At 43.0% G+C, this 27,930-nt stretch overlaps 2 protein-coding genes across 13 annotated transcripts in view; both read right to left on the reverse strand.

Annotated features, from left to right (window-relative positions):
• The window catches only part of ttc27 (tetratricopeptide repeat domain 27), a 134,925-nt gene extending 121,573 nt beyond the window's left edge, over positions 1-13,352 (reverse strand). Inside the window, exons 1-4 of the mRNA XM_080781332.1 lie at positions 12,935-13,352; positions 7,150-7,333; positions 5,213-5,342; positions 2,568-2,708 (exon numbers count right to left, since the gene is read on the reverse strand). Coding sequence (XP_080637458.1) covers positions 2,568-2,708; positions 5,213-5,342; positions 7,150-7,333; positions 12,935-13,031 — 552 coding nt within the window. The 5' untranslated portion in view covers positions 13,032-13,352. The remainder of the gene's footprint in view (positions 1-2,567; positions 2,709-5,212; positions 5,343-7,149; positions 7,334-12,934) is intronic.
• Positions 13,353-18,883: 5,531 nt separating this feature from the next.
• Positions 18,884-27,930, reverse strand: part of birc6 (baculoviral IAP repeat containing 6) — a 137,201-nt gene continuing 128,154 nt past the window's right edge. For all 12 annotated transcript variants that reach the window (XM_080782490.1, XM_080782484.1, XM_080782489.1 and 9 more), the window contains 2 exons: positions 21,592-21,726; positions 18,884-20,436 (listed from right to left, as the gene is read on the reverse strand). In XM_080782490.1, the coding sequence (XP_080638616.1) occupies positions 20,257-20,436; positions 21,592-21,726 (315 nt within the window). In that variant the 3' untranslated portion in view covers positions 18,884-20,256. The remainder of the gene's footprint in view (positions 20,437-21,591; positions 21,727-27,930) is intronic.

Consider the following 27,930-nt stretch of genomic DNA (forward strand, 5'->3'; position numbering starts at 1 on the left):
GAGAGACGGAGAGAGAACAAAGTAATGGAAGAATAGAGACATAAAGCGAGAGAAAAGGAATAGAATAGAAAACAGAAAGGAAGCAGTAAAGGAAAAAGCAGAGGAGAAAGAACCTCCTCCTCTCTGCTAAACTCTGTGTAGAGATTGAGCAGCAGTGTCGCGAGCGCCAGCCTGCCTGAGCTAGAGAGCCCAAAAGTGTGTGTGTGTGTGTGTGTGTGTCTCTCTCATGTGACGGTCGTGCGAGAGAGAGAGAGAGAGAGGGAGATAGAGGAGAGGGTTGCTCATCTGAACCAGAGGGAGGCGTGGTCAATGCTTAAGGACATCACCGCGAGTATGATGGCCTCGACTCTTATCACCATTTTAGGTGGTAAATTATCACCTAAAAAGGTGACTTATCACCTAAAACTGGAGTATGTATACACCATGACTCACGTACCAGTGAGGAGCCCCCATCGGGAGGACATTTCGTCCTACTCCTCCCGCCAAACACTCCGTGCTGAGAGGCGGGTGGCGCAGGATTACGTGCAGTGACAATTATCACCATCCTCTCCGGCTTCCCTTCCCCGAACATGGGCCAATTGTGTTCGTGTAGACGCTCGATAAAACTGGATTCACCGTTGGGGGTTCATGAACCATCCAATGGGTTAAGGTTTTTTCTCTTGTTACTCTCTAATCACACTATCCCAGGCTACATTCATGAGCTGGACAACATTTAAAATCTAGTTTTCAAAGCATTTTATTACCATTAAAGAGCAGGGATATAATTTGGCACGAAGCACAACATTGTTCTTGGGATACAGCCACATTTGAATGCATCAACTATAGTCAAATAGTCAAATAGTGCCGGGGAAGCTGATTTCAACCCTACAGGAGCTTGGCGTCAGATCACATCTATGTAAATGGATCTTTAATTGTGACAGGAAACAGGTGGTCAAAATAGGTGACCTCGTCTCGCTGTCGAGGCTCCTAAATACTGGGGCCCCCCAGGGGTGCGTCCTTTCTCCACTTCTGTACTCATTATACACTCATTTCTGTCAATCTCACTTTAGTACAGTTATGATGTATAAGTTTGCTGATGACACATCTTTAGTAGGTCTTATTACCAACGAGGTTGAAACCGACTACCGCAGAGCAGTAGAGGAGCTGGTGAGATGGTGTGAGAGTTACAACTTGATTCTAAACATCTCTAAAACCAAAGAGATGTTCATAGATTTTAGGAAAAATAAATTGTATCCCCTCCCCCCCCTCTTCATCAATGGGGAAGAGGTAGAAAGAGTTTCCTCCTTCCGGTTCCTAGGGACCACCATCCATGAGTCCTTATCATGGGATCTTAACACCAGTATCATAATAAGCAAATCACACCAGCGTCTCTATTTCCTGCGGCAGCTTAAGAAGTTCAAAGTCAGCCAAGCAGCCATGACTCACTTCTATAGGGCCACTATTGAAAGTGTTCTCACCTTCTCTATGCTTGTCTGGTTTGGTCACACAACCTCTCAAGACAAATCAAAGCTGGAAAGAGTAGTACGTCGCGCATCAAAAAACATAGGATGCAGCCTCCCTACACTTTCCTCACTCTATTCCACCAGAATAATTAGGAAGGCAAATCAAATCATTGCAGACAACTCCCATCCTGCACATCACCTCTTCAATCTCCTCCCATCAGGCAGGAGATATAGAAGTATCCAGAGCTCAACATGTCGCTTCAGGGATAGCACTTACCCCGTAGCCATTAGACATCTGAACTCATAGTATATGCATATACCACTTTAAAAAAACTGAATGTAATTTCCTATGCTACTGGTTTTTGTTTTTGTATTGTACTGCCCTTCTTGTTTGTGTATCTATGGTTGTCTGTATATGTTGAGTATGAACCAAGACAAATTCCTATCAACTTGTTGACATGGCAAATACATTATTGAATCTTGAATCTTGAAAATGTTATTATTCACATGCAGAAAAGATACAAGAGTAGCAAAAGTTAAATAAAAAAAAGTAAAAGTACTCTTTGTACAGTATAAACAAACAAAGCAATATGAGCACGCGCACGACAATTTCACAGGACCGTGCTCACGTAAATACGCTTGCATTGTCGCCTCTCGACTTCTCCGTGCGTTAATCGCTGACTGTTTGAAAGGACCTTTAGAGCAGTGGTTCCCACATCTTTTCATGTCAAGGACCCCCAAATTGACACCAATTATCCCGCGGACCCCCATTTGAAACGATTTGCCAGGGACCCCCATAAGAGAAGATCTTTATGGCTCTAGCAGTGATTCTCAACCCGTTTCATTTCAAGGACCCCCAGTTTGACATGCATTAGTCTACGGACGCCCATTTTAATGGCATTTCTATCTCTGGGACCCCCAATTCAGATTGTAAAATCAATGTTAATTTAACTCTGAGAGTGTACAAATTTGTGCACTCAGAGTTACACCCATAAGGGTCCATTTGGTTCCAAACTATCATTTAGCTGGGTGGGGACCCCCTGGAACTCCCTCAAGGACCCCTGGGGGTCCCCGGACGCCACTTTGGGAACCCCTGCTTTAGAGAGCGGTGGCGACTGGTCTTACCTGGAGGCTGTCCATCTTGGCGGAGCAGTTGTGCAGGAGGACGCGGGCCAGGAGGAGGAGGAAAGGATTGGCCACCAGGCTGTACACAGACTCCCCGTCTAGGAGCAGGCTCTTGTGGAGTGCCTCGGTCAGGTCCTTTGGCTGGCAGACAAGAGATATGTGGAGCGTTAGGAGGACCAGTGGTGGAAACTAGTACTCAAATGTTTTACTTAAATAAAAGTATCAATACTGAAATTCAGAAACACTCCGTTGCAAGTAAAAGTCTGGAATTAAAAATTTACTTGAGTAAAAATACAAAAGCATTGGCATCAAAATGTACTTAAAAGTACCGAAAGTAGAAAGTATTATGCAGAATGGCCCATTTCACAAGTTTTCAAATGTATACAAATATTTTGGAAATAGCAGATCTACAAGCTCACAATAAAGTACAAATACCTCAAAATTGTACTTAAGTACAGTGCTTAAGTAAATGTACTTTAGTTACTTTTCACCACTGGCTGGCAGACAGAGACATGGAGCGTTAGGACCAGGCCATCTCTTGTGACAGGTCAAATATAATAAAATAAAATAAAACAATTGTATGGGCTGGGGTAGGTCTTGAACCCTCAAGACCTACCCCAGCATGGGTTTGACTGGCATTTTTGGGGGGTGAGGGGTCAAATGGCAGACATTTTCTTTTATGGAGTGATCAACATGCTGATAACAGGAGGTTGAGGAATAGAATGTGAGGGGGAGAGGAGACACAGACCAGTCTCCACATTTAGGAGGTAATGCCAAACTTTGGCTTATAGCCACGTCACTCGCCGAAAATGGTCATGAGCAGGTTATAACAGGTTATTATGCGCAGGAATCGTCTGAATGAGAGGAGTCAAAGGTAAGGGGAGAGGTTAAGACCATAAGACAGGAGTTGATCAAGTTTTGATCAACTAAGGCCAAGGGTTTCTGTCTTGTCTATGGGCTTAAACTGTGTGGTTAATAATTTGAGTGGCATGAAGCTATATAACTCATTGGCAGCACGATAAATCACCAATATTCACACAAATATCCTGTTTAATTTGAGCAAGTTAGATGAGATACTCAACATCTTTTTTTCTCTTGTGCTATATACTCATCAAATGACGTTCCACCATGCGACAATGGCTGTGCTACATCTGCTGTCTCACAGTTGGATCTCCCCGGTCTATCTCCTCCCGTATCCCATCATATATGCGCAGTGGAAGGGCTGCAACGTTTACAGTATGGGCTCCTTTAAGTGACAGCCCAGATAAATCATCGCCTCGGCAGAAATTTCTTAAGACAGCAGAAACGTCCCTCTCCTCTGGCGTAAGGGCGGTGTGATAACACACTTATCGGGCTTCGCTCGCCGCCATGCTGAGACGAAGCGATCTCCTCAACCCTGCATAATTGGGACCCCCGAGATGGTTCATTATCGGTGTGCTCTTCTTGGAGCATGTCCTTCTGACCCGCCCCATTTCTGCTGTCACTAGGGTGACTCTATACAACCTCATTACCCAGAGCAAAGGGCGCCATGGGGTCACCTGTTCACAACATCCATCATACTGTGTCATGAAGCCATGAGCACTGTGCCATGTGCCATGTGCCATGTGCGCGCGCGCACACACACACACACACACACACACACACAGACACACGGCTAAAGTAATTGCAAATTAACTTCCAAATTTGAATAGTGCTTTGGATCAAATCTCAAGAGGGAAAGAATAAATTAAAAAAGTTTTTTTTCCCTCTGTGATTCAGAGCTCCTCACAGGACTGAAGACCACTGCGGAAAGTGAGCCAGTGTTAATTTCGTTGAATAAAACTATGGCGAATAAAACACGTTATTCAAACTAGTTCCTTTACCCTCCATCAGGCGCCCCAGCTGACATGCCAGACATCAAAGCCGGGACCTTCTAGCTGTGTGAAGCGACAGCACTACCAACTGCACCACTGTGCCCTATAGCAACAAACTGTTTCTGATGATGCGAAATGACAAACACCTGGGATGCCTTACAGCCAATCTTTTCCCATATTGTATAATGTATATAGTGTATATTATATTATGCTATTATTTATTTTCTTACTTAATATATTATTATGTCTAGGATGTTTCACAATCATAAGGATGGCATCATATACAGCAACATACAGGGTGCATGGTCATCTCCATGTAATTCACATTTGCAATTCGGCATTTATCAATATAGTATCAATTCAACATGAATGTAGCCTATGAGTCTCAACTCGTGTACGCACGTTTGAGTCAGCATGGACTTTGCAGTGCAGCATAGTCAGAGAATCTGACAGGCTTCTAAGCATATGCAGCCACATATTCTCATAACATATTTTATTATATATGTTGAAAACTTACAGACGTACAGAAAACAAACGTGCTTTGTGAAAAGTGTCCATACAATGCAACATATTTTATGGCTGGGTTTATACTGATATTATATCAATATCGTGATATAAGACTAGATATTGACTGAGATTTGGGATTTTGTAATATCGCGATATGGCACAGGGGTTGTCTTTTCCTGGTTTTAGTCACTTTAGCCTTATCTGATACTTAAATAGCCAATCTAAAAGCTCACTATTACCGGTATGTGCAAATCGCCCAGCCTTAACATTATGCAGACGTCATACCTGGGAGAAGGAAGACAGCAAGGCTGGAGGCAGCAGGTCAGGAACATGGATGGTGAGAGTAGGACCGGTCCAGTTACTCTGGGCAAACAGGTGGAGGCATGCCACCGCCAGGACCATCAGGGTCAACTGTCTGGAGGAAGAGACAGGTGGACTGAGTGTCAAAGCAGTGGATTTTTGAGGGGCGCTAGCCCCTCCTATGCCCAGCCTTCCGGGTTTGTGTAAACACATACATTGAAGACAAAAGTGAGGACGGAAAAGTGAGGACGCAAATTGTGATTGGCCGGAATGAGATGATGTATGATGATAAGTGCGCCCCTCACTTACTTCACACGGTGTGATTTTATTAGTTTATTTAAGTGTGAGAACAAATTATTTATACGGCATTTGTATCTCTCAGGGCCGATTCATACTCCTATTTTACTCCTGTTTACCGCTGTAGTGCCAAAATGATTTCGGCTCGTCAGAAATTTTCAGTAGCACCAAAGAGGCGACTTTAGGACGGTACCCACTACCCGCCCCCCTTAACCTCAAATGACGTCACATTGTAGGCTCTACAGAGCCGAACCGACTGAGTAGAGGTGTGAGTAGTTCAACAGTTCACTTGGACAGGAGCGTATCTTGGACCACCGAACGCTACTGACAGCTTTCTGAGATTTAACAGCATTGCGAAAATGTATAAAGTATTTTTGAGCATAGAATCAGAAAAAGAGCCAATGGAAAGAATACAACGATCATACAGTAGTGTACAACAGCAGAAAACCAAACCACAAACTTCAAATCAACACATCCTCAACAATGGCACTTTCAAAGTCGGAAGAGTAACACTGAGCCATTCAGGTTTCAAATTGAGGGCAGATGGAAGCCCAGGGGAGGCAGGTCCTTTGTTTTTAGCTTCCACCTCATATGGAGGGCAATTACAGGGCTTTAATAACAGGCCATAACCATGGATAGTCAGCCTTGCTGACTATCCATCAAAACAAGTGATGGAAAGCGATTGAATAGAGGGGAATGGATCCGATACAGAGGCAGGGAAAGGATGAGCGATGTGTGCTGCAATCCACATTCACCCTCAGAGAGCGTCCCCACGGGAGGGAGAAGGGAGATGTTCAGCTGTCCTTATTAAAAATTAATAATTCATGACAGCAGGAAGAAAGCCAGTACAGAGGGATGAGGGCAAGAACGTTGCACTCCTTTCAACCAGAGAACAGTCCTCCTTCACAATAAAGGTACTCTTTTCAGGCCAAAACGTTAGGTGTTGTTGGTAACCTCATCTCATCTATACCTCATCTGTGGTGCTAAATTGAGCCAAATAGTACATTTTTTGAAGACTGGCAATGTGATTCCTGGCATCAAAGCTTTAGTTCACATTGCCCTCTGCATGGGAAAGATAATTATTTTTTTTACTTTGTTAAGTTAGTCTAACCACATTAACCCTGGCGTCTCAATTTTTGGCATGACATTATCATATAGGTCAGAACATTTTATAAAGACATTCAAATATGAATTGTTTAAAATTAATAGACAGCTCACAGTATGGCAAATTAATGCAGAAAAGCAGCTTGAATCCATATTCGCATCAATCTCCAAGAGTTTAAAACTTTTAATCCCTATACCTGTGGATCAGATTTGGATTTTAGGTGTTAACAAAATTATTTGTTTAATCAAACGTATATTCTTATTGACATGTTTGCCGAGATAATTCTATGATCACAGATCGGATATCAAATTGATCCAAATTCTCTCTTTTTTTTTTTCTTACCCAAAATCCAAATCTGATCCACTTGGGGTTTTAAAAGGATTTAGCTCATGGGCCCAGGTGATCCCGTTTTTGTGGTCCATTTTGAGTATGTAAACTTGTTTGTTAATTCCACCAGTCACTACGGCCAGTTATATATTTGTGGAGGCTAAATTTGCAAAAATGCGGCATGCGTCCTTACCTGTTGTCCTTGTCATCCTCTGTGCAATCAGCCAAGAAGGCGAGCACCCGTCTCTCCATAAAGGCTTCGATGGCCTCTCCATCAGTGCAGCTGCTATCTCCACTCAGCAGGTCCAATACCTCAGGGTTCAACAGCACTGCCTCAAAATCCCCCTCCAAAAGAGACTGCAGTAGAGGGCCGACACCTGAAAACAATAAAGAGTTCACTACATCAGTGGTTCCCAAACTTTTTCATGTCAAGGACCCCCAATTTGACACTAATTAGCCCGCGGACCTGATTGAAAAAATATGCCAGGGAGTCAGGGACCCCCCTCCATAAGAGAAGATTTGTACGGCTCTAGCAGTGATTCTCAACCGGTTTAATTTCAAGGACCCCCAGTTTGATATGCAACAGGCTACGGACCCCATTTAAATGGCATATATATGTCTGAGACCCCAATTTATATTGTAAAAGCAATGTTAATTTAACTCTGAGAGTGTACAAATGGAGCCAAATGAACCCAAATTATATCGATAGCGATATGAATCTAGATCTTGCCCTAGATTCTGGATATCGTAATAATGTGATGTTAGTGTTGTATTTTCCTGGTTTTAAAGGCTGAATTGAAGAAAAGTGATGTCATTGAATCTGAACATGTCTGGCATGAATCTTCCAGCTGCTCCTATTATTTGCCTTCTTTACTGACATTACTTGCTCATCACATTCCATTTCTCTCTGGAGAATAACATTAGGGTAATCATAGTATCGTCTCATATAATTGTGGCCGCTGGCAGTGGGTGGAATATTTATGTATTTACTCTGACAAAATATTTACAACGCAATGTGCATATACAGATATACATAGTCACAACGAGTTGCGAACGTGAGTTTGTGGATTGCTACTTTCGTCTCGCAAAACACCGCTGTATGACGGAGCATAAATGAGGCATCGGAGAAGATCAGCAGTAGAGGAGGATGGTGGTGAGACAGTGAAATATGTTGATTTATGGAAGGACACTGGGAGGCTGGGAGGCCACGGCAAGTGACGGCATCCCAGCCAGGAGTAATTGCGTTGCCTGTGTGCACGCCTTCAACGTCTCCTCAGCTTTCATTAGCTCTTTATTTGAGCGGGGAGGCTTGCTGGGCTCATTAGCATTGATTGCATTGTGGTCCCCTGGAGGAGGGAGGGAGAAAGAAGGGTGAAAGAACAGAGGAATAAAAGGAGAGATAAAGGGGACATGGAACGTGTTTTGAGCTGTATAGTGTATACAGAACAAAAGCTGGCAAGTCGAAAAATAATAGTTGATGTTTGCGCGCGCGCACACACACACACACACACGAGTGAAGTTTGCACTGACAAAAAAACATAACAAGGTCTTTTTGCAGGGAAAAAAGTACTAACAAGCTCATTTCCATTAAAACACTATGAGAACAACACCCATCTTAAAGCCCTATCTCAAAGTCTCTCTTTCTTCCAAAAGCAATTACCTCTGTTTCTCTGCTCGGAGAGAGAGACATTTGGATGATCTCATTCTCAACGTGCATTTGACAGCTTGACATGCTTCAAAAGCTAAAACAAAGGTATATTCCATTGATGGGTACATTTTTAACACTTTTCAGCCATCAGTCATTGCTGTGAGCCATCTGAAAAGCATGCATAAAAAATGGGCACACCACTGCCGACGTATTCCAACAGCCCACACATCAGCACCAACTATCAATCGCATACAAGTGCCACTGGCGATGTAATAGGCAATTCCTGCATGGCCAGTTCTGAGAGGAAAGTGGTGTTGAGAAATTTCACCTCTGGGTTGATCTAACGAAACCTGGGAGTTGATGTAATAGGACAAGCTAGGTATAGAGGGAGGGAGTGAAGGGAAGAAGGATGGAGAGAGAGAGAGAGAGAGAGAGAGAGAGAGAGAGAGAGAGATGAAGAGTAGAAGAAAGGCTTTGACTTTACGGGTGGGGGGTGAATGCCTGAGGTACGGCCACTGCCACTGTTAATAATATTTCGGCTACTCCGGCACCGGCAGTAATTACAGTATGGAAAACATGGCATAGTCCCTGAAATTAGTCTGTAATTCATAAAGTGCCTGACGATAACCATGCCTTAGCACACACACAATGCAGGCACTGCAAAATAGGGAGTACTGTAACTGTACAGAAAAATAAACTACCCAAGCTTGAGCAGCAATACTATGGTTATGAAGGAACACACATGATTTTGTGAGACAGCATTTACATTTCTCCACCGTGGCTTGCACTACACTACTTCCAAATAGGGTCTGAATGGAGCAAGAAGGTTGCCGTTATAAAAATGTCATATGCATTGATTTAATTTCAATACATTTTTTACCTTATTAGTCCTGCAGGGGAAATTCAGTGAAAAGGCACATCATATCACTGCAAACACGTGTAAAATAAATTACAGAGCAGTAGAGTGAGCTTGACCACAGCTTCTCAGCGGAAAACGGATGAACAAGGTAGAGTAGGGTATAGTGCTGCACGAGTCTTGCTCAAATGTGAATCTCGATTTTCCTCCACAATAATTGATATCACGATTCTCACACGATTCTCATTTGTTCCATGAAAATATTTATTGTCTTTAGTAGCAACATTGCTGAACATTACAACGTTCAAAATGTGACACCTGGAGCCAACTACTGTGGCTTTAAACAGACAACATAAAAGTGCCTGACTTATACCTCTCTTAAAGTCTTTCTTGTATAGCAAAAACATAAGAATAACTCTGAACTCAAATTAATTGGACAGCCAACTAGTGCTGCACGATTCTTCAAATTTAGAATAGAAATGAGATCACGTAGGTGTCTGAATCTAGATCACAATCTTTTTTCAATTAATTGTGCAGCACTTTGTGTACAAACAAAAGCTTTTAATTAGCCAAATGTAAGGGCTGAGTCCTTAGGTCAAACTGGCATTGGAAAGGGCTGAGTCCTTAGGTCAAACTGGCATTGGAAAGGGCTGAGTCCTTAGGTCAAACTGGCATTGGAAAGGGCTGAGTCCTTAGGTCAAACTGGCATTGGAAAGGGCTGAGTCCTTAGGTCAAACTGGCATTGGAAAGGGCGGAGTCCTTAGGTCAAACTGGCATTGGAGGCAAAATAAATGGTGGCTCAGGCTCAAGTGAAAACAAAAAGTAGGATTCAGCCTGAATCACTGTGTTCTGTGAATCTGTTTTGTCACTCGCTACTCAGTCTGGAAAGGGTCCTATCTCCAAGGTAGGCGGGACATGTAAACGAAGAGAAATTGACCCAAGGATTCTGATTGGACTGTGGTGCGGGTTGGAAAAAAACCACTAGTTTGACGTCGTATCAATGCGCACTAGAGTCTCGAGTGAGAAAAGCATGGACACAGTGGCGCTGGCTGATGACGTATTATATTACGTCAACAACAACTTATATTATATCAAAGTATATTATATCAGCAATAATGTGGCTACGTAACAGGTGACATTATGAAATATGAGTCTGCTGCCTGCTGGCGAGAATAGACAGAGTGACAAAACAGAACAGCAAATCTTTTTTTTTTATATTCGATATTTTTGGGGCTTTTTGACTTGATTGATAGATCACAGTAAGTTGACAGGAAACGGGGAGAGAGATGAGGGGGGGAGAGACACACAGAAAAGGTCGTCGGGATCGGGACTTGAACTCGCAACACTGTCAGGCTGGGTGCCCAGACCGCTAGGCCGGCCAGTAGTCTGGAATCTCTGTGTGGAACCTACATTTCCAAGTGCCGGATTAAAAGTTAAAACATGCCTGCCCTCTGGTGATAAACCTGCCCATATTTGCATAACGTTTCCTGATTGGTCACTCACTACTTCAGAGTTCGGAGAGAGTGGTTTGGCACCTCAGCGGTGCCAAACCAAATCTGCCAAGGGCATTCCTTTGTTTTTCTCCTTCTTCTATGCCCAGCTTTCCGCGTTTGTGTAAACACAATAACACATTGAACATAAAAGTGAGGACGGAAAGGTGAGGATGCAAATTGTGATTGGCCAGAACGAGATGATGTATTTATGATTATAAGAATGCCACTCACTTCACACGGGTGTGATTTTGTTTTTACATTGGCAGATTTGTCTGGTTTCCAGACTAGCTGCACAAAATATTTTAACTGGGGACGCACCAAACTGATAACAAGCACTTGGAATGAAGGAGTTGAGGCATTGAATTATGTTTGACTCGTTTGAGTCGGTTCCACAGATAATTTTTTAAAAGGTCCTTAAATTAAGACTCTTATCCGAGAACCCCCCAAAATCATGTGGAAGTAGGAATTACTACAGCAATGGGCTGAATGCCATTAGTGACTTAACTCGTCATGCATGCCTTCACAAATATTATATTCAAAGATTTTGACACCAATAGGATTTTTATGAAGTCCCTAAATGGTTAGTGACACAACGCCCTGCTCAGTGAGTCGCACCCCTCCTCACCCTGTACTGTACTGTCAGTGAGACTGCTGCCTACCATGCATGGTTGCTACATGAACCAATGATGATTACTCTCATTGTCTTTTGGACTAGAAACTAAAGCAATCTACTTTAACCAACAGTATAAGAAAGTGACAAATAATAGGTACACACATGTGGTCATGGTGCCCAAACTTGTTGTGTTCAATCTTGGAAGCACAAAACAGTGCTCTTTTAAATATATATCTGCAAATACAAAGAAAGGGTACTCCTCCTCGTTACAAGCTGCCCAAACTGAACGAAGAGTGTGTGTGTGTGTGTGTGTGTGTGTGTGTGTGTGTGTGTGTGTGTGTGTGTGTGTGTGTGTGTGTGTGTGAGAGAGAGATATCAAGCAGAGGAGATGTTCAACAAGGTCCAACTATCCAACGGACTGCACCAAATGGCTCGCTCACTGCAACACATTAACATTAGTATAACTTATATGTAGTCTCTAAACAACACCAACATTCCGAAACGAACAGACTGACATAACCACAGTTCTAAAGTAACAACACCGTTATTACACAGGGCAATAAAGCATTCTGCGTATACAACAAGGCAGTAGGGAGACAAAGGGGAATAAAGTGACTGACAGGTGACAAGCAGATCAAAACAGAAACACTGAGATGTTTATTCAAGTCACACTAGAATAACGCCCATCCTAAAAATCTTCATTCACACTCTGTCGCATTCATGAGGGTGTCACTTGCCCAAAATGAACAGATCTTACATCAGCCATATAGGTTCTATGATCGGTTATAGCTCCTATGAATGAACATGGATTCACTTAGTGAATGCATGTTCATTCGTAGGAGCTATAGCCGATTTCACTTGTCTTATTACAACAAGTCAACGTGGGTCTAACTCTATGCTGGCTAACACCGCGTGTGCGAGAATCACTGTCACCGTCGCAAAACCATTTCACGTTACGTTCGTACTTCGTATACACACATGATGCAGTCACATCAGTCAGTCAGGGCATCTTTCCATCCAGCAGCAGCAGACATACGTACGAATGTCTCTCTCTCACTCACTCTCACTCTCACACACACACACACACACACACACACACACACACACACACACACACACACACACAATATATAATTCGACTCGTACTGTATGTACGTGTGTACAGATAGTAGGCTATATATAATCGATTTATAATAGAAAACGGCTGGGGAAAGGCAACCGATCGTTAGTAGCCTGGATCAAGACTAATGTATTTGTATCGATTTTGACATCATAGATCCGAAAGTAAAAAATATTAATGAAAACAAGTCAGACTCGATCAAATACATCTATCTTGATTGATCCAAGGCAGATTCATAAGTGTCTCACCTGCGGAGCAGAAAAGCTCCTGCTTCCATCCAGTCGTCGCCTCGCTAGGTGTTAAGAAGCCCCGGAGAAGGACGATCTCCACGTCCCGCATCATCATCACCGCTGAACTGAACCACCGCACGGTGTGTGTGTGTGTGTGTGTGTGTGTCTGTACGTACGTACGTGCGTGCGTGCGTGCGCGCGCGCGTGTGTGTGTGTGTGTATGTTTCACAGGCAGCTTATTCTATGGCGGTTAGGGTACCTACGGTGAGGTGTCCTGTGGTCAGCGCGGACGCGTTTAAAAGTGAACGGTTATAGTCGCTTTGCTTGACGTGCCAGAAAGTGTACAGTAGCCTACGTAGTGCCGCTTCAATCCGATGATGATGATGTGTTTATTTTCTACCCATGTGGTGTTGTAGTGGCATCAGTGAGCAGCCATGACAGATGCGCGGTGCATTGTGGGGGGAAAATACATCAGTGCGCCGGATCGGACGCACCCGGCCAGGGACCGTGGTCATTTTACATACGCGTTTTCATGCATTTTCATACTTTAAAATAAATTAAATAATATAAATGACCTAGCCTAAGATTTAGACTCTCGTAAAGGTATTTTTCGATTCTGACATCATGTCAATGTTGGAAAAAGTACTCACAGTACCAGTGTACCACAGCACCTCAAAGGCACTTAAAACAAGGCTCCAGACCTCCCAAAACAAACTGCTCAGGCTCCTACTTGGCCTCACCCCCCGAACCCACCTCACTTTGACAGGCTGGGATGGCTTAGGGTCGACGACAGAGTACAGCATCTTGCAATGGGTCTGGTCCACAAGATTCGATACACCACTAAGATACCTGTCTAAATACTTCCTTAATGTAAAGGAAGTCCACACCCACAACACCAGAGGGATTGCAACAAACCATGTACAACCCAGATTCGGCTCAAACAAGGGACTAAATTATTTTCGCTCCTATGCCACCAAAATGTGGAACGCCCTACCAACAGTCATTAAGACATGTGAATCCCTTGACTCCTTCAAAACCGCTCTCAAAGGGCACCTACGGATGGCTGCAATTTGAAACTGGCCTCTGTAAAATCTGAATCCCCCCCATTTCCCCTCACTGTATATGTATCTTTTCCCTTTTTGCTTCCTATATGATGAATTCCTGTTCTGTTCTTTAACTACATACAGTATAAGTGTCTATTTTTATGTCTCTAAATGTTTTGATGAATTGAACAATGTGGACCCTGTTGTAAACAAGTGTAATGCTTAATTGGGTCGTCCACTCACAGTTAACAGTCTCTGTATTGAGTTTGTGCTTGAAATGTACTGTAATTCTACAAACTGTTAATAAATATTTCAATCAATCAAAAAAACATTTTGTTTTACTTAAAGTAAAAGTATCAATACTGCAATGTACGCGTAAAAGTCTGGCATTCAAGATCTACTTAATAATTTATTACACAATAATTTACACAACTTATCAAATAGCCAAAGTTTAAATAGGGCAATTGTATTAAATAATCCGAAAATGATAACAACTAGAACTGCACTCTGTCGAGTGCCTATACTTGCTTGTTGCACACAAGTATGCGCCTGTATGCCATGGCCTACTAGTGCGCAAGCAAAGCATGCAAGACCTACTCTCTGTCAAACTTTCAAATCTCAGCCTCTCTGTGAAAGAACGTTTGCAATATTGAATTATTAGGTTTAGCTATATATTTTCTACGTACCATGCTTTTGGAGGAAAAAAAGTAGTATTTTGAAGTATGGTAATGAATCATTACCATACTTCAAAATACTACTTTTTTTCCTACTCATTTTCCTCATAATCATTACTAATGATTACTTATGCCTGTTATGGCAGTGGTGTCAGATTACATACATGTATACATAGGGGCATTACCTTTAGTCCACCCGACACTGAAACATGTCATCGTTACGTCACCATCAATAACCAATTATACACTGGCAATGGTACATATATTCATCACGTTATATGCTCATATGTCTATACACGTATATGTCTATAATTTCTGAGTTGATTAGTGGTAGGCCTATATGTGGTTACTCGGGTGGTTTGATGCGTATGTCCCTTTAATCCACCCGACACTGAAACATATCATCATTACGTCACCAATTATACCCTGGCATTGGTACATACAGTATCTTCATCACGTCATGGGACATACGCTTCGTAGCATGACAGAAAACATACCTGCACCATCTGCACCGTGCCAGCATATGACGTCATATCATGCTGCTAAGGGACATACCTTAGCACCTGACTGATAACATTACTTGCACGCTCTGCTTGCACAACTAGAACTGCACTCTGTCGAGTGCCATACTTGCTTGTTGCACACAAGTAGCGCAAGCAGAGCGTGCAAGTAGGCTACCGTAGACCGCAAATCTCAGCCTCTCTGTGAAAGAACGTTTGCAATATTGAATTATTAGGTTTAGCCTTGCTTTTGGAGGTAAAAAAGTAGTATTTTGAAGTATGGTAAAATATTCTAAGGAAATACAGTACCATCGTTTTAGAAGTGTCCAGTACCCCCCCCCCCCCCTGTAAAAATGCCCCCCCCCCCCCCCGCCCCCCAATTTGATGATATGATAATAAGAGCGCCACTCACTTCACACGGGAGTAGGCCTACATATTTTCCCTTATTTTTTAACCATGTATCTGATGATTTCATTTTTTTATTTTTGCATAAAAGTGCTTTTTCTGTTTCCTCTTAGACCTGTACTGTCCTTGAACTGTACCCATTCTACAAATGTTTTTCAATCAATCAGTCAGTCAATCAATCAATCAATCAATCCATTGTATTAAATTCATGAAGTTACAGATAATGCGCTAGGAAGCGATGTGAGCTTGTAGACGGAGTAGGTTTTTTACCACCATGTGACAGAGTAATTAGGGTCACAATGGTTTGTCGTAGACTGCAGAGTTATAATAAACGTTTGCAGATACTCTAATTGTATTATTAATATGACTTGATAATGATCATTCACAGGTAGAGGACGTATAGGGCCTTAGTCCTACTCCTCCTCCCAGCCCAAATCACACATTGAAAAGCATGAGTGTCTATTACAAAGTGATTTTTGACTGGGGGGGTTTAGCTGACATTTTTAGCTTATCACAGACATAGAAACTGTTTCAAATCTCTTCCACTGCCATGATACACAACCATGGTTGCTATGTTAACGGGCAGCCATGTGGAATACAGATAGGCAAAAGTTACTAAACATGTTGTGCATGGACTCTATTTGGTAAACTATATAAATATCTTTGATTTATACTTAAAGGAACACTCATTGTCAACCTATCTTCATTGGTCTACTCTACTCAGTCACTCTGTCTCTAGCCGTCTCAGTCAGAGGTGGGATGTGGACAGTTCAGAAACCCGCCTACCAGTTATATTATTGGAATGCAGGTTTGGACCTTTCAAACAAGATTTAAAAAATAATAATTTTATTTTCTATCAGTGCATAACCAACGTCTTCCATTATAGCATTCTAACTTTCCAGGAATAGAAAGCCTGCAGTTATCGATCGATGATGTCACTTATAGGCAGGTTTATGAACTGTCCACGGCCCTGCTCTGAGGGACAGACCGTTGGAATCTAGGTTGAAAAAGCATGAAGTGGTCCTTTAACCAGCATCTATATCTGGGGAAATCCTTTGTGAAAAAAGCAGATACAAGTGTGGCACATTATGAGCTTGTAGGTAAGCTATTTTCAGCAAAGATATGTAATGTAGAGGGAAAACAGAAAAGACACTAGTATAGAGCAATTAGGGACTCTGCTGTGGCACATTATGAGCTTGTAGGTAGGCTATTTTCAGCACTACCTACAAGCTCCTAATGTGCCTGCACAGCAGAGTCCCTTACTCAAGTTCCCTCAGCCTTATATTCCCCCGCCTATTGTATGTTTCCTCATCCCAAATTAGGCCTTATATGTTGCAGTGACTGCTTGTCATTAGCCTACTTGTCAGTCAGTCACTGTTGTTACACAACCCTGGCTGCCCATCACCATTATAAAACAGCTGCATTTTTACATTTTAGAGAAAAAGTCTCTTGTGGTGTGTCATACACAGATTTCACTCCCATCAGTGCCTGTATGACGCAGACACTCCTAGAGACAGGGTTAGGGTGAGTGACTAAGCTCAGTGTTTTATTATGATGAGAGGAATACAATGATTCAGAGCCTGCATGGACAGAAGCAGGGTGCATCTCTAGAGCTGTTCTCAGCTTTCCTTAAAGCTCAGTTTGCAGAGCACGCGTTTCAATCTCTTTTCCATCACTCTCTGTCATTCTTCTTCCTCCTCATCTGCATCGGTTCCCTCGTCTTCTTTGTGCTTGACGCTGAACAAGAGTGCTCTCGAGCATGTGCTCAATTTCTTCACAGGCCTGAAGGTCTCACAAACCAGACGTCTCTTTGGAACTCCTTTGAGGGAAAACACAATGCACCAGGTGAATATACGTCTCTGATTTATTCTTGCGCACACCCAGGTCTTATTTACTGAGCTGCCAAGGACATAATGCAGTCGGACAGACGAGAGCTATTCTTCAGTCCCAACAAACAAAAGTTCTGCTTGTGCAAGACATGCTGACACCTGCAGTGTTGCAGAGGCTGTTTGATGCCAAGGCCTGTGAGGCATAGATGTAAAGGTCTGCGAAGACCTTTACATCTATGCCTCACAACCACAACAACACTCCACACAAATACTTCTCACATTGATTGTAGTGTGAGAAGAAATCAATTTAAACAAATCCCATGTTTGCGTCTTTTATATCTATTATATCATTTGTGACTAACACTCACAAATGAGTGTTAGTCAGGTAGTGCACAGGATGATTAGAAGACCGTCATTGTTACTGTGTGAATTACGTCGGCTTTGAACCCTCATCCAGTCTTGGCATCCTGTTCTTGGAGGTTCTGTAACATTACGTCAGTGTTGTAGCTACAGGCTGAGCTGGGCTCTTCAAGCACAATTTATACTTTGTCGTACGATGTCACTCACCGAAAATAGCAGATCTACAAGATGTGAGCAGCTATTTTCGACCATGGAGCATAAACTGGGCAATACTCCACAGTCCACACAGCATATTTTCTTTGACAACCAGCCGGTAAAATAACCTTGCAAACAGTTGCCAATTCATGCTGCAAGAATACAACCAGTACGCCGGTATTCCTGTCATTGCATTATTTATGCCCAAGTAAAAGCTGGATAGTGTGAGACGGTGGCTTAACTTTTAGAGGTTGCACCATTTTTACAGCTTTGACCCAAGCTAGTTGAATGGTGTATTTAAGTGTACATTGTTCTTAAGCAAGAAAGCTGAACCAAAGTCATCAGCTAAATGCTAGGAGGAAGGGGGTTGGGCAAAAAAAAGAAGTTTCATTGAACATAATAGATGCATGAATATGACTGTAGTGAAATTAAAATGTGATTTCTGATTTGTGTAATATACACATCTACCATATACTGTAGATATTAGACAAACACATCTACTCTCCAGATCTGTTACATTATATTTCCCTACTGTACTGCATTAAACCATAGCCAAAATAAAACCTTAAATGGCAGATAGGCTTAATACTGTACGTTTTGACAATGTTGCTGACTTTAACCTATATAACTTTTACTGAAAGCATCTCCATGTATTTTCCAGTAGCTCTCTGGGCCTCAACTTGGAAACTGAGTTAAAGCAAAGGTGTACAATGAATAATGTATACTGGGTGGGTTAAATCAGACTCGCATCGCACAAGCTACTTTCTCTTTATTCTCCACACCATAATCCCCGTGTAGCAAAGCTTGCTCTACAAAAGTATTTTCAGGCACTTTCATCCTGCACTGGGAATTTTATAGCACTCATCCTGCCGAGCGGACTGATACCGCGGTTTTCTTTATTTCTTATTCAGGGCTCAAGTTGTTGGAAAAACGCAGAAAGAAGCATTCTCACAACCAAATCCACATTTTCAAGCTCCATTTAATGTCCTAGCAAAAGGAGTATGTGACTGTTCTGGGAGTGAGTAAAGTAGAAAGTGCATTTTTTGTTCACTGGAATCAACATAATAAAAAAAGATCAAAGCAGTTTATGCCAGACGGAGCTGAATTATTAAGTTGTAGAAATAGCAAATGAATCAGTAAAAGGTACTCGTTCAGAGTATTTGGTGGTATGGTGTAGATCAAAGGCACATCACAGCTTTGTATCTCACTAGGGATTGTTGCACACGCACAGAAAACACACATACACATGCACAAGCCTTCATATACATATCCCGTGTGCATCTTAAGCATGAGTTATACTTGGATGCTGCACGCAGATGCCAGACACCGTTAACGGCTGTTCTACGAGCTCAGAACGCGTTGCAACGTGATGTGTCGTGAGCTTGTGTATCTGCGATTTTCGGTGTGCAACTAAGTATAAATCAGGCATTACAGTCTCTTATGATCTACACAGTCATATCAATGTATATATCCGGCCAAAGTAAAACAGGTTGCATTTATTAAACTTGCATTGAGAATTAGTGACGCAAAAACGTTTAAAAATAAAAGGTTATCCATAGCATTGATTTTTTTTCTGAACAGCCCGTGAACAGGATAATGTCATAGCATGTAGGTATGTCCAACTCAGCCTTTATTAGAAGTGTACATGTTCCCGGAGAAAAGTAAGAGAAGCAATGGGCAACCGGGAGGGTATTTCTTTTTCAAATTCAGTAAAGTGTATGCATGTTGTGTGTTTTCTTTTTTTCTTTCTCACTTGTTTTTAAATAGTTTCCTTAAAGAATGACCAATATATTCTTGGTTACAACTGTCCTCGCACTAACAGTCCAAAGAACAAAAACAAAAAAAATAAAATTAAAATAAAAAGGAAATTAACATTCAGTAAACATTCTTCTAAAGGTAGTTTCCCTTATATAATCTGATTTTTCTCTGTCATTATGTATACATAAACAAGTTTAATAACATACCAATCAGTGGTTATTTCACAATTGGAAAAAAAGCACAAAATGTTTTACACTCCTTTACAGGTAAATAAAAGTTTGTTTTTCTCGACTGTGTTTTCCATAAGGGCATAGCATAGTTCAGAGTTTGACTTTTTTTCGTCATCAGGTGTCATAAGCAACGTTTCACTTTAGTCTCATTTTCCCAGATCCCCTCCTGTTTTCAGCTATTACATATTTAGATTCTTACATACAAATATTGACAAAATGGTGGCTTGTGCTTCAAAGCCGTCAAGTCTTTTCAATTACGATAGTAATAGTCATGAGGAAGAGGTCGCTGCTGGGAGGGAATGGGAGTTGCTGGAGGAGTAGGCAAGAGGGAGAGATAGCGCGAGACCTATAGCTGGCCCTCGCCGCAATGGCCATCTTGGCTGCCACTTGGCTTCTCCGCATCCTGATTGGGTAGCTCCTTGACCATGAGGGTGGCGCTCTTCTCTGATAACTCCTCCCCGTCAGGCTCCAGGCCCTCCGGGCAGGGCAGCTTAAGAAGTTCTTCTCGTAGTTGGGCTGTGTGCCTCTGCATGGGGAGACAGACAAAGAACAAAGGGTTATCCACTGCCATATCTTGTGTATAAATTAAGTGGACCAAGTATGCTAAGTATGACTAAGTAGCTCGCTCTAATCAAGCAGAAAAGGCAGAAGAAGTTGACATTTATTAAGAATTCAAGCAGTCTGCAACAAAATCCCTCGCGCTGTAAAAAGATCATCTCTACACATCTGAAAGTTCGAGCCAAAAAAAAAAGTTAAGTTGTTTAAAACGTAGTTGTCAGGAATACATTCTGCACATAATTAACCCATTTAGACATGAGGATGATTCTGCAAATGTCTTCGAAATCATGACAGTTTTCTGATAAACCTCTGTTTCTGTCAGTGGTTCTCAAACTATTTCATGTCAAGGACCCCTAGAATTATATGTATTTGGCCTCCAACCAACATCTCAAAATATGTTGTTCCAGGGACACCCCCAGAAGCAAAGATTTTAGTTAAAAATGTTCGCTCTGATGGGATATATTCCAAATTTGCGACACATTTTCACAAATTTTCAAAAATAGCAGACCTACAAGCTTGTAGCTATGAGCTGGTAGATCTGCTATTTTTCAATAGCGAAAGTATAACATAATCCTAATAAAACACCAAAAGGGGTTCCCGCCCAAAATGGGTAAAAACAGCACAACCGCACTTTCTATACCCTGGATAACTCAGGAATGCATATATAATAATTAGATACATGTGGCATGTTACCTAAAGATTGCAAATGTACTGTAGATACCGCTACATCTTTGATAAGACAATAAACAAAACACAACAGGCTGGAAATACAAAGCATTGGATGTCATATTGGATGTAGGCCTATCGTTATTCTGAATCTCATTAAACACTTTCGCCCTGGGCCTGTCATTATAGGTGAAAATGTTCAATAAATGTATATAAAACAAAAAATCTACATTTTTAAAAAAACATGTAAAAGCTTGTAGATGGGCTATTTTCCAATAGGTTTACTATAACATATGTACGCAGCAAGTTAAAATCAAGGTAATCTTTTAGATCACAATATGAATGCTCCCTTCTGTTTTGGAGGGCACCTCCACATCCCCGTAGGCTAGACTGTGCTCCGGGGTGCACGATGTAATACAGCTACATACACTGCATGCGTGTGTGTGTGTGTTTGTACCTTGAGTGCAGCAGCGTGGTGAGACATAGTGCGGCCAACTCTCTTGTCGCTGCTGTACTGCTGGATGTCTGCGATCCACTCCTCACACTGGGACATGATCTCCACCCGTTTCAGGTAAAAGTGCTTGTGGATCACCTGTCGAGCACACAACAGACATACAGGGTGAATTAGCATTAGAGCAGAGATGGACTTCTCCTAGCACCTCCATTACTTTGAAAGCCAATGCTTGTGTTTATCTACGTTCACTCATGCAACATCTAACCATTAATCATCATATGGATGTGTACTTCCCCATTTCTATTAACTAATGGTGAGTGTTCATGATGTAGAGGTGAACTGAGGATACCCAGTAGTGTAGTGAGAATCATGAAATAACAAATAATAATAACAAATAAAATAACATACTGTAAACGCATTATTATTACCACACACACACACACACACACACACACACACACACACACAGTTAAGCCTCATTTATACCATGTTGCATGGCAATGCATTGTGAGCTTGTAGATCTGCTATTCTCGGCAAGCAACATACTATAAATAACAAATAATTATTTGACTGTAGATAGTCAGTTGTTGACTTACTAGGATTGTTTTTAAAGAAAATGAATAAAATAAATAAAAGTAAAGTAAAAAAATGAATTAATCATCCTCATTGGTATTACACTAAAAACTCGGCTTCCCATCATGCCATCCCCCCTGTAACCCAACATGCACTATTGTAATTGTAGAGCATGTTGCAGCGCCACTTGAAGGTAGGTCACCCAGTGGTATTGCAGCTGTCCGTACTCATACACTTCAAAAAAAACTTTTGAAGAGTGGCAGTGCTTTCAGTGTTTTCAAGGTCTGTGGTGTTCACATCTGAGGTGAGGTGATGGGTACAGAGTGGAAGTGGATTGGATCGATTAGCATGCACGCTCCAATGAGCAAACCAGCAGGAGACGGTGATTCAGTGGAAGCGAAAGAGTGGAAGAGAGTTATGCAATGGTGTCAGAGTGTGTGTGTGTGAGAGAGAGGGAGAGAGAGACAACTGCTGTGTTTAGCTTATTTTGACAGCTCCACATTTTGTCTGATTTAAAAAAACACATAAGACTGCCAATCAATGCACTAGGGCAAATCAAGATGTACGACTTGTTATACATCAAGTCAAAAACAGGAGACCGGAGACAATTTGACAGTCCCAGGTAGGAAAAATTAAGCTCTCATTTAAAAGAGATTGAGATTGAGTTGAAGCACATTGAATTTAGACGTTGGTCATAAATAAGGACGGAAAAGAAGGACCGTCCCTGTTGTGTCAGCAGGAGGGCGAGAGAGAACAAGCCACAAGTTCACATTCTGCTTGCATCCTGCACTGCATGTCTTCGTCTCTTCCGTCATTTTACTGTCGCCACAATATAGCGCCTAATAAATAAATTGTCTCTTTATCTTCCCATTGCCGAGGGGCTTATCTTCCCATTGCCGAGGGGCTTGTGAGGATTTATTACTGAGGGACTGGCATCATAAGCCCCCTGCTGTGAGCGGGGCCCTCACTCCTCGACAGTACGCACACACGCACACAAAACACACACGCAATGAATTATGTCCATCAACCAGACAACCACATCCTCTCACCCGAACCCCCCTACCCTACCCCCAGCCTCCACGCACTCTCGCCTTGAATTCCTAGCAACGGTCGCCAGGGCGGACAAATCAGTATGCAGTAACCGCTCGTCAATCCGTTTCATAGCCATTGTTATGGTGGCGGAGAGGGGAGATTAGTTATTACGGTGGCTTTTTACCAGGATCAGTCTGAAGAGTAGCACGCTGAGAACAAATGGAGCTGGCCGACTGCCGTAATCACTTTCTCTCTTTCTGCATCCCCCTCTTCCCCGGTTCCTCTTCAACCCCCTCTCTGTCTCTGCCCTCTCCTTCTCCCACTACCTATTATTCCTTCCCAAACAATTGTACCCCCCACCCCTCCCACCCCCTTTCCTGGTTGAGTTATTTCTAATGAGTTGCTCCCCACCTGATTGCTGGGGAATGCTTCAAGGTCACAAGGATGGGGGGTAAACACAGAAAGAAACGTTGCTCCTGCCGTCACAGACATCTACAAACAGAGAGCTGTCGCTCTCTCCTTCACAGCCATTTACAAACAGAGAGCTGTCGCTCTCTCCTTCACAGCCATTTACAAACAGAGAGCCTTCGCTCCCGCCTTCACGTCCGTTTACTAACGGAGAGCTGTCGCTCCAGCCTTCACCGCATTTACAAACAAGTGGTTCCACAGAGAAAGAAAAGACTTGGTACAGCAGTGCTCAATGACAGTGGGGAAGAGTTTCACACAATTGGGCTTTGATGCACACAGCCCCTGGAAATGAGCTTTTGGACAGAAGTTTTCTTAATTTTGTGCGTGTTAATACTTGTGCCATCATTCTGATTCTGTCTTCCAATGCAGGTGCATCTTTGGTCATCTTGCTTTTTCTTGCACAGACAGTGATATTATCTGAAATAAATGAGTTATAAAGTAATATATTCCTGACAATATGCGTGTTCACAATTAAAGGTAGAAACATTTAGGGGTGGGGGTTCATGTGGCAAGGACACTGCCCCTGTGACTTTGTGGCATTTGGCTGCTCCCATCGATCACAGCATGGACAGCGCAAACGCCGCCATCAACATAAGTGCCCGGCGGATTAAAACCGTTCGACAAATGACCTTTAAGGAGATGTACAGTACATACATGTGTAAGACACACAGAGGCTAGGAGGACACGGTAAGAGAACACGTGAGCGCTTCTCTGATCATATACATGCAGTCACACACAGACGTGGTCTGCTGATGGAGTGGCCCGATTGACGTATAAACCTAGTGACCTTTGAGGTAATGCCGTCCACTCATTATACCTCAGGGCCACGGAGGGACCGAAGATGGACACAGAGCGTACAGCATGCACAGACTCACTTATCACACCAAGGGTCAAGGGCAAACATGAATCATGCAGCCATTAAAACAGCACTTTATCTTGCCTTTTGTGTATTCCTGTCGTGGCATTCTGCAGCCTGAGCTACCGTGCCCTGCTTATCCTGACCACAACAGTAAACCTCTTCACAGCTCAGGATTTGATAGTGGATCAGAACCATTTCACAATCCTGACAACCAGAGCAGGGACAACGGATGGTTCGGGATCATAGATATACAAGTAAAAGTATCATAGATAGGTCAGGAACACTACCTACTTCATCCACAACCTCGTATTTTGCTGGGGCCCGAAGACGCTTATTGATATGCATATCGTAACAAACTTCACATCAAACAAAGGCATATCGTAACAAACTTCACATCAAACAAAGGCATCACTTCATCTTCACGTTTGACGCAGTGTTAGTGTAATATTAAAATTATCATGATAACATTCTTTCTATTCTACCTTTATCTGGCAATTTGCCTATGCTTGTTTGTCAAAACGGGAGCTTGAATTTAGTTCCCATGGCACAAAAATAAGTAAATCAACAGAAATGCATTGTCAAATAAGTGCCATTTCACAACCAATGCGGTACTGTTATTTCAATGTCCTCTGCAATAAGCCTCTCTGACCCACTTATGACGTGTGTGTGTGTGTGTGTGTGTGTGTGTGTATGAGTAAGTGAGTGAGTGTCAGAGAGAGAGAGAGAGAGAGAGAGATCTGCTTTAACACATTTAGTACCGGAACTGCATCAAAATAAAGGCGCTGCTTGCGCCAGAGTAATCGCCAGAGTAGTGATCGCTTCTATTTTGAAAGCCATGAACCGGAAATACGTTCTTAAAAAAGTTGACTGACAAAGTGACCTCAAAATCTCCGATCATCTTAATATATTTATATACGCTTCAAAAAGAGTTCATATTTTGCGGGAGAGACGGATGAGGAGCAGAAACGCAGCGCCAGCATATCGATCCATTCATCACCACGGAGAGCGCCCTGGATCAGGAGATACGAGTCATTCTTTCCGCCGCGCTAACATGGGAGTCAATGACAAGCTAATATTTGCACAGAGCGTTAGCATACGGCAAGCGAAAAGCGAAATGCCAAAAAAAAAAGAAGGAATAATTCTGAATATTATCATCTCGCCCCGCGTCGTTTGGACGTCGCTAGGACGTCCACAGACGTCTAAGGCACCTCTCGGTTCCAATCCTTATGACGTTTCCAGACGTGTTATGTACTAAATGTGTTAAGTGAGGCATCAATGGGAGGCAGAGGAGAGAGGGTAGCATTGCGTCCCAGCTGGGTCCAGGCCGTACAGCAGATGGAACAAAGCCGGCCTCTGGAAAGCCAGCCGCTAGGACACTAAGGACAGGGCCAAACAGTCAGGTTCCATTTACTCTGAGCTCCACACCATGGGCCAGTCCTCCCATCTGGTTGGGTCATGTGAGAGCGAGGGAGTGACAGAGTGGCAGGTGGATGAAGGGAATAGAAGAGGTGCGTTTGTGTGTGTGTGTGTGTGTGTGTGTGTGTGTGTGTGGGGGGGGGGGGGGGGGGGGGGGGGGGGAATCCAGATTTGTCTTCTAAAATGTTAAGGGGCTGAATGACAGACGACATTTTAGAGATAGGCTGGCTTGGGAGACTAGGGATCTTAAAACTCAATATATGCTCGTTCGCACAACGTTGTCACTTGCAGACGAGAACTGCTCTTCAAATTAGCGTGTCAGACATTAGACAGAGGCAGAGACAGAAGATCAACAGGCATTAGACAGAGGCAGAGACAGAAGATCAACAGGCATTAGACAGAGGCAGAGACAGAAGATCAACAGCGGTGCATCTGGTAGATCCGTAGCCAGACAGAAAGGTTTCACTAGAAATCAGGCAGAGCTGCATAGCGGTGACTAAAACCTGTTGGCATTCTAAAGGGCAAATGGCTCACATCACTTCTGACTGACTGATGATGCCGATGGCGCATTACAACCAGAGACATTAAGGCACCATCACGCATCTGGGCCATACAACAGAGAGAGAGAGACATCTGAGCCATACAACGGATCCGGAGAGAGAGAGACATCTGAGATATATGATCAATTTTCTTTCGGTCCTGACCCACATTTCTTGACCATAGGTGAGAGTAGGAACGTACATTTCTCGGTAGGCAGAGAGCTTTGCCTTCTAGCTCAGTCAGATCCCTTTCCGTCACCAGAGTGCGGTACAGCGTCTACAATACTGCTCCTGGTACAGCGTCTACAATACTGCTCCTGGTACAGCGTCTACAATACTGCTCCTGTACAGCGTCTACAATACTGCTCCTGGTACAGCGTCTACAATACTGCTCCTGGTACAGCGTCTACAATACTGCTCCTGTACAGCGTCTACAATACTGCTCCTGGTACAGCGTCTACAATACTGCTCCTGTACAGCGTCTACAATACTGCTCCTGTACAGCGTCTACAATACTGCTCCTGTACAGCGTCTACAATACTGCTCCTGTACAGCGTCTACAATACTGCTCCTGTACAGCGTCTACAATACTGCTCCTGTACAGCGTCTACAATACTGCTCCTGTACAGCGTCTACAATACTGCTCCTGTACAGCGTCTACAATACTGCTCCTGGTACAGCGTCTACAATACTGCTCCTGTACAGCGTCTACAATACTGCTCCTGTACAGCGTCTACAATACTGCTCCTGTACAGCGTCTACAATACTGCTCCTGTACAGCGTCTACAATACTGCTCCTGGTACAGCGTCTACAATACTGCTCCTGTACAGCGTCTACAATACTGCTCCTGGTACAGCGTCTACAATACTGCTCCTGTACAGCGTCTACAATACTGCTCCTGTACAGCGTCTACAATACTGCTCCTGGTACAGCGTCTACAATACTGCTCCTGGTACAGCGTCTACAATACTGCTCCTGTACAGTGTCTACAATACTGCTCCTGGTACAGCGTCTACAATACTGCTCCTGGTACAGCGTCTACAATACTGCTCCTGTACAGCGTCTACAATACTGCTCCTGGTACAGCGTCTACAATACTGCTCCTGTACAGCGTCTACAATACTGCTCCTGTACAGCGTCTACAATACTGCTCCTGTACAGCGTCTACAATACTGCTCCTGTACAGCGTCTACAATACTGCTCCTGGTACAGCGTCTACAATACTGCTCCTGTACAGCGTCTACAATACTGCTCCTGGTACAGCGTCTACAATACTGCTCCTGGTACAGCGTCTACAATACTGCTCCTGTACAGCGTCTACAATACTGCTCCTGGTACAGCGTCTACAATACTGCTCCTGTACAGCGTCTACAATACTGCTCCTGTACAGCGTCTACAATACTGCTCCTGGTACAGCGTCTACAATACTGCTCCTGGTACAGCGTCTACAATAC

Source organism: Protomyctophum bolini, assembly GCF_963924005.1.
Source record: "Protomyctophum bolini genome assembly, chromosome: 14".
Classification (NCBI taxonomy): Eukaryota; Metazoa; Chordata; class Actinopteri; order Myctophiformes; family Myctophidae; genus Protomyctophum; species Protomyctophum bolini.